Source organism: Dipodomys merriami, unplaced genomic scaffold, assembly GCF_024711535.1.
Source record: "Dipodomys merriami isolate MVZ:Mamm:240054 unplaced genomic scaffold, mDipMer1.0.p SCAF_19, whole genome shotgun sequence".
Lineage (NCBI taxonomy): Eukaryota > Metazoa > Chordata > Mammalia > Rodentia > Heteromyidae > Dipodomys > Dipodomys merriami.
Genome location: NW_027203270.1, coordinates 21,904,103 through 21,917,855, shown reverse-complemented (window position 1 = coordinate 21,917,855; position 13,753 = coordinate 21,904,103). Strand labels below are relative to the sequence as shown.

At 42.7% G+C, this 13,753-nt stretch overlaps 1 protein-coding gene and 1 long non-coding RNA gene across 5 annotated transcripts in view; one reads left to right on the top strand and one right to left on the bottom strand.

Annotated features, from left to right (window-relative positions):
• LOC138830857 (uncharacterized) overlaps positions 1–8,915 on the top strand; it is a 62,716-nt gene extending 53,801 nt beyond the window's left edge. For both annotated transcript variants that reach the window (XR_011373072.1, XR_011373071.1), the window contains one exon: positions 8,631–8,915. This is a non-coding gene — a long non-coding RNA (uncharacterized lncRNA). The remainder of the gene's footprint in view (positions 1–8,630) is intronic.
• Efcab3 (EF-hand calcium binding domain 3) overlaps positions 1–13,753 on the bottom strand; it is a 115,575-nt gene that overhangs the window by 47,814 nt on the left and 54,008 nt on the right. For 2 of the 3 annotated variants that reach the window (XM_070027700.1, XM_070027702.1), the window contains exons 29-35: positions 11,748–11,849; positions 8,866–8,919; positions 7,755–7,859; positions 5,693–5,746; positions 3,784–3,888; positions 3,219–3,287; positions 1,482–1,586 (exon numbers count right to left, since the gene is read on the bottom strand). In XM_070027700.1, the coding sequence (XP_069883801.1) occupies positions 1,482–1,586; positions 3,219–3,287; positions 3,784–3,888; positions 5,693–5,746; positions 7,755–7,859; positions 8,866–8,919; positions 11,748–11,849 (594 nt within the window). The remainder of the gene's footprint in view (positions 1–1,481; positions 1,587–3,218; positions 3,288–3,783; positions 3,889–5,692; positions 5,747–7,754; positions 7,860–8,865; positions 8,920–11,747; positions 11,850–13,753) is intronic. The other variant, XM_070027701.1, reaches the window with a different exon arrangement.

Genomic DNA, 13,753 nt, shown 5'->3' with positions numbered 1-13,753 from the left:
TGGGTGGAGTTTTGGTGGGGTTTGGGCTTCTCTTGTCCTGGGCCTCCAGGTCTTTTGTTGTCACAGGCGTGCTTCCCGGGGAGTGTTGTTTCCTGGTTTTCTCCCCTCTGTTGAGGCGTATGCTCAGCTTTTTACTTCAATTGGGAGGAGTTGGTTGTGTTGTTCAGGCGCCGGATCCCCGGGCCTGGTTCCGGCCCCAGCCTGGAGCGCGCTTGTTAGGCCTGTGCTGATGTGTGTACCACCTAGGTTATGCAGCCTGGAGCGCACTCGTTAGGCCTGTGCTGATGTGTATACCACCTAGGTTATACAGCCTGGGGGACACAGTTCAAATTTCTTCTACTGTTGGTAGTCTTGACCCAGGGGCGCTGTTCCTGGCTTGGGCATAAGCTCCCTTCCAGGGGTGTTCTTGCTCTAGCCTGGCCAGCTGAGTGTGCTCCACGGGCTGGTGGAGCCCTCAAACAGTTCCCAGTTTTAGTGGGTCCTGTGGTCCGGGTGTTGGCGTAGGGAGTCTAGGTCAGGGTCTGGGGATTCCCTCCAGCTCTGGTCTCCCTTGAGGGAAACACTGTCCCCTGTGGGGTACTCACCCTGGAGCTGGTTGTTTCTGTGTTGTAGGTCATCAGTTGTTGTTGCAATCCGGGCTGGGTTGGGCGGTGGTGGCTCTGTGTGATTCTTTTCTGTCTCTGCCTCTGTCGAAGCTGTCGGGTCAAAAGTGTCCACGCTCAGGCAGCGTCTCGCGGTGCCTCTGGGGCCTGGGCGACCCCGCGGGGTCGTTGCGATCGCGATGGGGCAGGTGGTCTGCCGACAGGTCCCTTTGTCGCGCTGCTGGTGCCAAGCAGCTTTGGCGGGATGGAGCCTCTCTGCTCGGGTGGAGAGTGAGGGGTGGGGGTGGGATCCAAGTGGAGACTCCCGGCTGGTAGGTTTCTCTGTTCCTGGTGATCCGCTGTTCTGCAAACCAGTATCTGGTGATCTGAAAGCGGCCCCCTGTGTCTCTGCTGTGTCTCTGGGGCTCCCGCAGCCCCTGCCGGGCCGGCTGGCCGGCGGCTTGTCGCACTGCCGCGCGGCCAGTAAAGGTTGGGGGAGGGGTCTTCGCTTTTCTCTGTTCTGAAATTCTTCTTTTCCTCTCTTTCTTTTTTTGTTATTCTCCGCCTCTGGTTTTTCTCTGAGTGTTCGTCTTTTTGTTGTTGTCGTTCTCTTGGGGAGATTAAGCGTTGGAACTCGAACTCTCTTTTTGGTTGGAGAGAGCTGTGGCGTTTCCCTACTGCTCCGTCGCCATCTTGGTCCCCCCTCACCTACCGCTATTTCTGAGCTAGCTTCAAACCACAATCCCTAGTCTCCAACTCCTAAACCGCTGGAGTTACAGGCTTAAGCCAGCATATCCAGCATCCATTTACTTTTATTTCACATGGTACCAAAGAGGCTACTTTCAGTGGTTCTGATAGGACTCTTTCTCTAAAGAGTGTAGTGAAGTGGGAAATACTCACTATTAGTTGGTATATAGGCCATTAGTTCTTCAAGTTCTTCATCCTTGATTCTGATTCCCAGGTCTTTCAAAAGAGATTCTACTTTTCTGATTTTGACCCGAGGTTCTTAGGAAAGAAGGACATGGAATAAGAATGTAAACACAGATTTAAGAGTTAATGATGAACCATAGTCACACATCAAAAACTCTATTTGGTAGGTAAAGCACCAGAGCATAAAAGAAACTGTGTGTTAACAGTAGGAAAAAATTGAGAAAGATGACCATTCAGTGCTTAACAGTATTTGCCTTTAAATAGGTTGATGGGAGGTAGGAGAATGTCACACTTTTTGGGGTGCCTCACATATAAAAGGTAAATATCCTAGAAACTTGTACTTGCCTAAGGAAATGCTTTACTACTGGGCTATATCTATAGCCTTAAAATATATTTCTATACTTAAAAATTAAAAGGATAATTATGCTTATACACTTGGTTATATAAAAGTATATATATATATATATATATATATATACATATATATAAAAGATATTTCTCTGGATACTAAGTGGTCCAGATGTAGTCAAGTCTAGTGACTAATGGTTGAAACAATAGCCAATCTATATCTGTCTTGCTGGAAAAGTGTTCAAAACTTTTCAGTGATATGATACTTTGCTTAGGTCTCCAAAAGTGAATGCATCCAAAACTGTCAAGTTATATATCACATTAATCAGAAATTATCAGGAAGAAAAATTGAAACATTAAAAAATGATACATTCTTTCTGATGGAGGCATAGAATTCCACTACCATGCTTATGTAACTGTAACCCCTCTGTACAATATCTTTACAATAAAATATACATTAAAAAAGAAATAAAATAATACAGAGCTGGGTATTGGTAGCTCACACCAGTAATCTTAGTTAATTATGGGTCAGGAAGGTGGCTCAGTGGTAGAGCGCTTGCCTTGCATGCATGAGGCCCTGGGTTCGATTCCTCAGCACCACATGAGCAAAAAGAAAAAAGCCAGGAGTGGCACTGTGGCTCTAATGGTAGAGTGCTAGCCTTGAGCTGAAGAGCTGAGGGACAGCACCCAGGCCCAGAGTTCAGGTCCCACGACCGGACCCCCAAAAAAAAATCTTAGCTAATTAGAAGGCTGAGATCTGAAGCCTGCATATATCAAAGCTGGTTGGGCAGGAATGTCCCTGAGACTCTCCAACTAACCACCACAAAACCAGAAGTGGAGATGTGGCTCAAAATGGTAGAGTACTAACCTTGAGCATAAGAGCTCAGGGACAGTGCCCAGGCCCTGAGTTCATGTTCCATGACTGAAATAAAGAAATACATATAAGGATTTTTTTTGAGAGGTCTTTCTAGGTAGTCCAGGCTGGCCTTCAACTCCCTATCCTCCTGTTTTAGCCTCTAAGTACTGGGATTACAGAAATGCACTACCATGCCTGACCAAAGGTGGTTTTTGTTGTTGTTGTTGTTGTTTTTGGTCGGTAGTGGGGCTTGAACTCTGGGCTTGGGCACCGTCCCTCAGCTCTTCAGCTCAAGGCAAGCACTCTACCACTTGAGCCACAGTGCCACTTCCAGTTTTCTAGTGGTTTATTGGAGATAAGAGTCTCATGGAGTTTCCTGCCCGGGCTAGCTTTGAATAGCGATCCTAAGATAATCAGCCTCCTGAGTAGCTAGGATTACAGGCGTGAGCCACTGGTGACCAAAGGTGTTTTTTACTTGTGTTTTCAGTATGCTTCTTACTCACCTTTGAGGGTCTTCACTTCTTTTAGCAATCGACTCTTATATGCCTTTCCACTATCTATAAGACAAGATACTATTCACAACATAGGTTAAATGTTGAGAAGAATAGCAAAGATAGCACAAATACAACAAATATAATTTATAGAAAAAAACCTCCCAACTTCTGATTTCTTTGGCAATTTATCCTATTTTATCCCAATGGGAGAATGAAACCAAAGATAAAGGCACTTAGTATACTCATTACGTAGTTAAAAAGTCTTAATTTCCTGTTTGTCCCCCCCCCCCCACCTTGTTTTATTTTCCTGGTGTTCCTCTTTATTTAGCCATAATTTAGAGTAAGTGGTGCTCCCAGGGTAGCAGGAAAACTTGTCTTGATGGTAGAGACTAGTGAAAGACATCAACTCTCAAACTTTCAGTAGTAAAATGAAAGTGACAACAAGCACTAAGATTTCTTCTGTGAGCATTATGCTTCCTAAATGTATTTTAGTAAACAAACATGTATACAATCTCAGAAAGTTCCCATCCAAGCCCCTTCATCTAAGCTTCAGAGGATGTGATTATCTACTTACTGTAAATTGACATGGTCTTCTGCAGCTCATTGTACTCCTCATCAGTAAGTATTAGTCCCAGTTTCCTCAGCACACAGTGCAGTTGACCAATATCAACTCTTTCCCCTTGTCAAAGATGGGAGTTATTAACATGTTAAAAACAAATTATGACATTTATGTGGCCTAATTCCTAGTTAGAGGAGCAAATTTACAATGAAACATCAAACTACATGAAGTTAAATGAAGGACATCTGAATACATGCCTTGAATTACAGAGAATTTACACTTTATAAAAATATGTTTTTTCCTCACCAGAATAATGTTTAGCATATTCTTAGCAGAGGATCACAGTGGCTCAATAGCTATATGCATATGACCATATAAAATGCTTATTGAAATGAATTCCAAGAAATAGAAACAAGAGGTTTTTCTATTGTAGTTATTTCTTTCCCCCCTTTGGTTTATTCTGTTGTCATTTTTTTTTTATTGCTATGCCCTTTGTCTGTATATAAGTTTATCTAATTCGGGGAAGGGAAGGAGAAATACAGATATGGTGGGACAAGAGTTGAACCAATTTAACAGTGATACTAGACACTATGTTGGAAGTGAACTTTACAATTTGGGGAAGAGGGAAGTCAAGGGAGGGGAAAGTGGGAGAAAATGAGGGAGGAGGTACTTTGCTCAAAAATAAATGTACTCAGCTGGGTGCTGGTGGCTATGCCTGTAATACTAGCTACTCAGGAGGCTGAAATCTGAGGATTGTAGTTCAAAGCCAGCCTGGATAGGAAAGTCCCCGTGAGACTCTTAATCTCCAATTAACCGCGAGAAAACTGGAAGTGGTGCTGTGGATCAAGTGGTAGAGTGCTCATCTTGAGCTAAATTGCTAAGAGACAGCTCCCAGGCCTGGAGTTCAAGCCCCAGGACCAACAATAATTAATCAATCACTTAATTAATTAGTTAATTAATGTTCTCATTACCTTACTTGTGTAACTGTAACCCTTCTGTATATCAACTTTACAATAAAATTTAAATAAAATACATTTTATTTTTTATTTTTGTGTCAATCCTAGGGCTTGAACTCAGAGCCTAGGTACTGTTCCTGAGCTTCTATTGTTCAAGGTTAGCACTCGATCATTGAGCCACAGCTCCATTTCCAGCTTTTTTGGTAGTTAAGTGGAAATAGTCTCACAGACTTTCCTGCCCTGGCTGGCTTTAGTCTTGATCCTCAGATCTCAGCATCTGGAGTAGCTAGGATTACAGGGTTGGATCACCAGTTCCTGGCTGAGAATTTATCTTTTTTAAGTAGAGAGAAATTAAGGCTTGTAAAATTCTAGATGTTAATCATATATCCTTATCTTTCTTTTATATAGTGACAATTATACAAAAGCTTTACCTTGAGACTGAACAATATTTTTTGTTTAAGCAATAATGGTTGGAAAAATCTTGCTGTTGGAATAATACATACTGCATTATATAATACTGTAGGTAGTACAGGCCTATATACAAGAAAAATCTCGTCAAATGGTATGCTTATGAAACAAATATACTGTTAGTTCTGTAGGGGAGTCAATTTAGTTTGTCAGTAGTAGCCTAAAGAAAAAACTTTAAAAACATCTTCCTTGTTTTTATTTTTTTGTCGGTCCTGGGGCTTGAACTCAGGGCCATGAGTACTATCCCTGAGCTTCTTTTGCTCACGGCTAGTTACCACTTGAGCCACAGCACCATGTCTGGTTTTCTTATGGTCAATCGGAGAAAATAGTCTCTTGGACTTTCTTGCCTGGGCTGGCTTTGAACAACCTTGACCCTCAGATCTCAGCCTCCAGAGCTAGAGTTAGCCACAGGTGACCAGACTTTTTTTTTTTTTAAATCATTAACGCAGTGAGTTCATAGTTAATAATGAATGTCTTGTTCACCATAACTTCTTACTCACCTGTAAAAGTTTTTACTTCATCCATCTCGTCATTGAAGTAAACCATTTGATTCTCTGTAAAAAGACAATTCAGGCACAGAGGTTAGGAAAATGGTGGTAAAAAATTAAGTTGCAATATAAAGAGCTGGAATTTGTCTTTCAGGATTTTGTCTACTATTTTAATTCTAACAACAAAGGAAAGAAAAAAACCAAATCAATATGTAAATGTAACATGAACATCCATGTAACTATTACCATTCTGAGATGTGGTGAGTTTCACAGGAAGTTCCTCTCCTAAGTGTGTCCTTTCCTTCAGCTCTATTAATAGGCTTGAATTTACACAAGTACTGCCCTGAAGCCCTTACATCATCCCTTCTTTCTACCTGTCTAAGTAGTTGTGAAAAGGGGTTTTAATTCAACAAGTTAGATTATGAGTACAGTGCATCTTAATAATTGCCCCACTTCCATAATCCTCCCCCATCTTTCACAGTCCCATCGATCCCCTCAAGTTATATGGCTCAACTGTCATATACTGTACATTGAGTATAATGACTGCATTTGCTCTCTCACTCTTCCTGCCCTCATTCTCTTCTTTTTCTCTCAAAAAACATGTTTCAGCTTCCTGTTAGCATCCCTCTTTTTCAGCTGTTAGCATCCCTCTTTTTCAGCTTTCTTTTGGAATTTTTAAATTGTTATTATAAAGGTCATGTGCAGAGGGGTTACAATTACATAAGTCAGGCAAAGAGTACATTTCTTTTTGGACAGTATCATCCCTTCCCTCGCTCTCCCCCAGTTTTCCCCTCTCACCTACAAGTTGTATAGTTAATTTTCAACATAGTATCTAATGAGTACCACTACTGCATTTGTTCACCCTTTGTCCCTTCATTAGCATCCCTTCTTCATCTTTTGAGACTAGAGATCAGACTTAGTATTTCCTTATATACTCAATTGTAAAATTGTCCATTCCTTTAGCCAGATGTTTGGCACTAGTTTAACTAGTTTGTGTTGGGAAGATAAATGGAAGAATTCGAGTGACATAGAAATAGTCTCACTGATGGGTTAGAAAAAAAGCTGTCATAAAAAGTCAGTTTAAAAATTCCTTACTGAGGGGCTGGGAAGGTGGCTCAGTGGTAGCGCGCTTGCCTTGCATGCATGAGGCCCTGGGTTCGATTCGTCAGTACCACATAAACAAAAAAAAAAGCCGGAAGTGGTGCTGTGGCTCAAGTCGTAGAGCGCTAGCCTTGAGCTGAAGAGCTGAGGGACAGTGCCCAGTCCCAGAGTTCAGGCCCCATGACCGGACCCCCCCGCAAAAAAAATTCCTTACTGATAACAAAAGCCTCTTGAGGTAGAAAGCTTTTTGTGGGATCTATAACTAATATGTGAGGACAAGATCAGTTAAAAAAGTAACTTTATAATGATTTCTTTATGAATAATTACTAGAGTAGTTGAGCCTAGTGTGAATGAGTACAGGTGAGGCCAAAAGTTTTTTATGTTAGGGCCAATTGCAAGCAAAGGTAGAATGGAAGATATGCAGGTAGCAGTAGCCTGTCTTATCTATACCTCCCAGTCACTATGGATAGTAGAAACCTTGAATTAATTATTTGTGTACTTATGTTCTTACTGAAAGATGGCCAGTTAAGATCTCTGATGAAAGCTGGCTACCCCCAACCCCAGTCAGGTTTTTATTAATGGGCAAACTACTGGCTCTCAGCTTGAGCTTAATACCCTCATATGAAAAAATCTTGGCCTAGGGTTCATCTCAACAAGTTCTTCCTGATGAGTTATGCCTCTTTGATGCTTTTGGGTTTTTCCCCCCAGCTAGACTGATCTTGTTAAATCATAAGCAGGCATACAGGTAAAGGGAGGATGGGGGGAAAGACATAAGATAGATAATAATGCATGTGGCACAATGGTAACAATGGTTAACTCTAGCCATTGGTACACAGCTAAGTTTTTTTCCCCTAAGTTTTTTCAAAGACACTGAAAAATAATTCTGCTTTCAGAAGCTTTCACATGGAAGCCTTAGATTCCTCCCAATACTGTAATATTGGAAATCCTGGCAATCTACTTCCTATCTACTTACCATCTACTAGCAGGTGGTTCCATAAGTCCAGATAGTCATCTTCCTTGACTTCAAGTTCCATGTCCTTCACCAGATTTCCCAGTTTACTGACAGGGACTTTTTTATCTGAGGAAATAAGGGGATAGAAATAAGAAATGCAGGGCTAGAGGCATGGCATAAGTAGTAGAGTGCTTGCCTCCTAAGCATGAAATCTTGAGTTTAAACCACAGTAACCCTCCCCCCAAAAAACCCTAACCAAAACAACCTTCCCTAACACACACACACACACACACACACACACACACACACACACACACACACACACACACACACACACACACACACACACACACACACACACACACACACACACACACACACACACACACACACACACACACACACACACACACACACACACACACACACCCATAGGCTATCTAAGTAAACTCAATCAGTGTTGGAATTGAGAAGAGAAAGCACTCCAGCAATGAGCTGTAACTTTCTATGAAAGTAATGACCAATGGAAAAGAAGAATTAGCTGGGTGCTGGTGGCTCATGCCTGTAATCCTAGGTACTCAGGAGACAGATCTGAGGGTTGAAGTTAAAAGCCAGCCTGGAAAGAAAAGTCCATAAGACTTATCTCCAATTAATCACTAAAAAAGGCCAGAAGTGGAGCTATAGCTCAAGTGGTTAGAGCATTAACCTTGAGCATAAAAGCTCAGGGATAGGGCCCAGGCCCTGAGTTCAAAACCTAGAACTGGCACACACACAAAAATAAAATAAACAATAAATTAGATAATTCTGGTGAATTGTAATTAAAATAATCATCTGAATGAAACAAAATTTCAAGCTTGGGACAGTGACATATTACTAACCATGATTCCTCTATTATAGACTCACAGCAGAATGGTACGTTGAGGAGACAAATTCAGAATCAAGAAACGAGCCAAATATTAGACCATCAAGACTCTCTGATGACTGAGAAATTTCTAAAAGCAATCCCAAGCCTAGAGGCATGGCTCAGCAGTATCACACCATCCCAGCAAGCATATCGCCCTGAGTTCAAACTTCAGCTCTCCTCCCAAAGCCAAACACAAAGCACAGTGATTTTAGGTGTTGTTCTCATTACCTTTGAAATGCCTCAAGCTGTACAGCATTCTTTTCTTGTACACCATTCCATCTCCTGTATGATAGTAAAATTCAAGTCAAAAGAAGGTAACAGAGTCAAAAATTTTCTAAGTTGAAAAAAATTGTTTTTTGATTCCCTTAGAAGTTTATTTCAATCTTCAAATAATAATAGAAGAACTGTTCTCAGTTTGCTGTTTTGTTAGCTGGACACAGTAATGGCTACTGTGCATCACACACACATATGTACGTACTTAATGTTTCTTTGTTCTCTTCCTCTTTTCTTTCCTTCTCTCTCTTTCTTTCCTTCTCTCTCTTTCCTTCCTTTCTTTCCTTCCTTCCTTCCCTCCCTTTCTTCCTTCCTTTCTTTCTTTCTTTCTTTTTTTGGGTCCGGTCGTGGGGCCTGAACTCTGGACCTGGGCGCTGTCCCTCAGCTCTTCAGCTCAAGGCTGGCGCCCTACCACTTGAGCCACAGTGCCACTTCTGGCTTTTTTCTTTTTGCTTATATGGTGCTGAGGAATCAAACTCAGGGCCTCACACATGCAAAGCAAGCGCTCTACCACTGAGCCACCTTCCCAGCCCCCCTCTTTCTTTTCTTGCTTTCTTTTCTTTCTTTCCTTTTTCTTTATTTCCTTTATTTCTCTTTCTTGCTTGCTTTCTTTCTTTCCTTCTCTCTCTCTCTCTCTCTCTCTCTCTCTCTTTTCTTTCTTTCTTTTTTTTGTTGTTGTGGGGCTTGAACTCTGGGCCTGGGTGCTATCTCTCAGCTCTTCAGCTCAAGGTGAGTGCTCTACCACGTGAGCCACAGCGCCACTTCGGGTTGTCTGAGTGGTTTATTGGAGATAAGAGTCTCACGGAGTTTCCTGCTCAGGCTCGCTTTGAACCACGATCCTCAGATCTCAGCCTCCTGAGTAGCTAGGATTACAGACATGAGCCACTGATGCCTGGCCTCTTCCTCTTTTCTCCTGTTACTAAACTTTCACCCTCTGTCTCCTCTTCTCTGCCTATGCTCTGGGACCATAAGATATGCATATGTTTGGAAGTGGTGCTGTAGCTCAAGTGGTAGAGCGCTCGCCTTGAGCTGAAGAGCTGAGGGACAGCGCCCAGGCCCAGAGTTCAAGCCCCACGACCGACAAAAAAAAAAAAAAAAAAAAAAAGATATGCATATGTTTAGCTCAAATGGTAGATTTCATAAAGGGATGATATCAAAACCAGTTATTAACCCAAACTAATAAAAAATCTTTAAAATTATTTTGTTAAGTAAACTTAATAGCTGGAAGTGAAAACAGAAGTGGGATAGAGAAGAGCAGACATCTGCCAACCTGACCCATCCTTGTGGGTCCTATCAGTCACTAGAGGCCTTCATCCTGTGGCAGGAGTATCAGCAGTGCCTGCTATATGTCTGTAGAAGTCACCGTTAGAGTCATCTGGCATCCCCTTTCTATGTCCAGAACCAAAGTCCTAAGAAAGCTGCAAGGGTGCAGTGTAGAGTGCTTGTTTACCATGCACAAGGCCTGATACTCAGAAATCTCCTCCTCTGCCCCCACAGATAGCCTCAGTTCTCATAACTGCTTATTGAGAGAATGCCAGGCACAGTAAGTGGCCACTGTGTGATGGATGTGTGGGAAGAATATGGATGAGTGTTGAGTATTTGCTATGTAGGATGCGGCTTTCATTGCCCTGGAGGAGCAATAGCCTCATTGACAACCTATAGGCTTGCTCTTGCCTTACGGACAGTTGGGGGAAAGAACAATGGGAATAGATGTTGATGTCTTGTGGGGGACCTGAGAAATGGACCTATGCTAGTGTCTTTATGGTGAACCTAGAGTAGAACCTTTTTTATTTGTCAGTCCTGGGGCTTGAACTTAGGGCCTGGGCACTGTCCCTGAGCTGCTTTTACTCAAACCTACCACTTGAGCCACAGCGCCACTTCTGGCTTTTTCTGTTTATGTGGTACTGAGGGATTGAACCCAGGGCTTCATACATGCTAGGCAAGCACTCTACCACTAAGCCACATTCCCAGCCCCTAGAGTAGAACTTTTGAGGCTGACATCAGAATGCAAATAATACCAGCAGCCCCTGCTCTCAGGTATTTACTTTGTTGTTGTTGTTGGTTGTGGGGCTTGAACTCAGGGCGTGGGCACTGTCCCTGAGCCTGTTTGTACTCAAGGAATTCTACCACTTGAGCCACAGGGCCACTTCCAGCTTTTGAGTGGTTAATTGGAGATAAGAGTCTCATGGAGACTTTTTTGCCCAGGCTGGCCTCGAACTGCAATCCTCAGATCTCAGCCTCCTGAATAGCTAGGATTCAGGCATGAGCCACTGGTGCCCTGCTTTCAGGTGTTTATCTTTTAACTAATGGATTGTGGTGAGATGGGAGGCTCCCAGGGGAGAGCCTGATGATGTGAGATGCATAAAGGGCTCCAGAATTTAGCTGTGATGTCAATGTTTAAGCAAGGGCCCCTGGCGGCACACAAAGAGAGAGATTTCTCATTTCTTTTTTTTTTTTTTTTTGTCGGTCGTGGGGCTTGAACTCTGGGCCTGAGCGCTGTCCCTCAGCTCTTCAGCTCAAGGTGAGCGCTCTACCACTTGAGCTACAGCGCCACTTCCGGTTTTCTGGTGGTTTATTGGAGATAGGAGTCTCACGGTCTCTCCTGCCCGGGCTGGCTTTGAACCGCGATCCTCAGATCTCAGCCTCCTGAGTAGCTAGGATTACAGGCGTGAGCCACCAGCGCCCGGCTGATTTCTCATTTCTTAATGAAAACAAACAACAAGAACAGGACTTCTTATGCCAGAATGGCATTTTCCTTTGATTTTCTACATTCCTCACCCAGAAGCCCACACCACCTCCCTGTTTCCCTGAATACCAGAAAGGTGCCAAGTACTCACTACAGATGGGCAGACTTTTTAACAGCATATACTCTTCCTGTTCAGTGAGCTTGATTCCCAAATTTTCCAGCATATTTATGTTTTTGACATGAATCTTTTCTCCTTTGAGTAGATGGGAAAAGTTTCAGATGACAATATTAAGGCAATTATTCCAAATTATGAAAGTAGAATGAAGTACAGCAGTATTTTATTTTTTGATGATGCTGGGTTTTGAAACTCAGGGGCTTCACATTGCTTGGCTGGCGCTCAACCACTTGACCTATACCTCCAGTAATGCTTTTTTTTTTGCCAGTCCTGGGGCTTGAACTCAGGGCCTGGGTACTGTCCTTGAGCTGCTTTGCTCAAGACTAGCACTCTACCACTTGAGCCACCACACCACTTCTGGCCTTTTCTATTTATGTGGTACTGAGGAATAGAACCCAGGGCTTCATGCATGCTAGGCAAGTACTCTACCAAGCCACATTTCTAGCCCCAATACTGTTTTTTTCATGGTTATTTTAGAAATGAGTTTAGTAAACTTTTCTGCCCAGTTGGCTTCAAATCTTACTCCTTCAGATTTCATTTTCATGAACAGTTAGAAATATAGGCATGGATTATTAACACCCAGCAAAATACAGTACTACTTCTAGCTGCAGAATAAAGTACAAGTACACAAGGCAACCTCACTAATCAGAGTTACTTTAAAATTCAGCATCTTAAGAGAATTGTTTAATCCAGACATTTCTATTCTGTGTATGAGTTAATATAGCATGGCTTAACATAGAGGCTGCATAAAAGCCAATGGTTTATGATGACGCTGTGGTTTGAGTGTTTGTGTCCTCAGCAAAATCTTTAATCTCAACTACTTTGGAGGTAGAGATAGAGGGATACTGGTTTGAGTCTAGCTGACCCTCCAAAAAAAAGTTAGTGAGACCCTATCTCAAGAAAGAAGCTGGGGGGCTGGGAAGGTGGCTCAGTGGTAGAGTGCTTGCCTTGCATGCTCAAGGCCCTGGGTTCAGTTCCTCAGCACCACATAAGCAAAAAGAAAAAAGCCAGAAGTGGCGCTGTGGCTCAAGTGGTAGAGCGCTAGCCTTGAGCTGAAGAGCTGAGGGACAGCGCCCAGGCCCAGAGTTCAGGCTCCACGACCGGACCCCCCCCCAAAAAAAAGAAGCTGGTCAGGAGGTGTGTGGGTGGGTGGGTGGAGGGGAGTGTAGTTGTGGAGATGGGAGGGAAGGGATGGTAGGAGAAAAGCAAAGGAGGAGACGACAATGCTTGATAAGAAATGTACTCATTACCTCGCTCATGTAACTGTAACCCCTCCTCTGTACAGCATTTTCACAATAAAAAACTTATTTAATAAAAAAAGAAGCTGGTGTGGTATTAGAGACCTGTAATCCAGCTATAAGGAAGTATAGGTAGGAGATTATGGTTTGAGGCTGAACCTGTGAAAAGAAAGACCTCATGTGAAAAGTAACTGAAGCAAACAAGGCTGATGGCATGGCTCAAGTATAGAGCTTCTTGTCTAGCAAACATAAGACCTTGAGTTTACATCCTAGTACTGCCTCTCAGAACAAATCATGTTGAAACAGTCCTCAGTATAATAATATTAAGATGTAAGGGTTTTAGGACAGGATGAGGTCACTGGGATCCTCAATCATGAGATTATGGACCTATAAAAGGAGTCTTACACACCAGTAGCCCAACCCCTCCCTGTTATTGCCTTTATACCGTCCACAGTATAAGGGCACAGTGTTCAAGACACCATTGAAGCAAAGAAGTGCCTTGACACTAGACTCTCCTGCAAATGGACCAGTATGTAACATGAGTAGATGAAGACAGATGGCAAATACAATCTATAAAATTCTACATGCAAGAAAATCTGTTACTACATCACAGCCTGAATTATGGGACTGACTCTTCATAGTGTCCATATTCCCTGTGCAAAATCTTTACCCCAGCTTAGGGGAGAGTGTGTGCTTTGCATAAGCAAGGCCTTGGATTTGATTTTCAGTATTGTAAAAGGACAA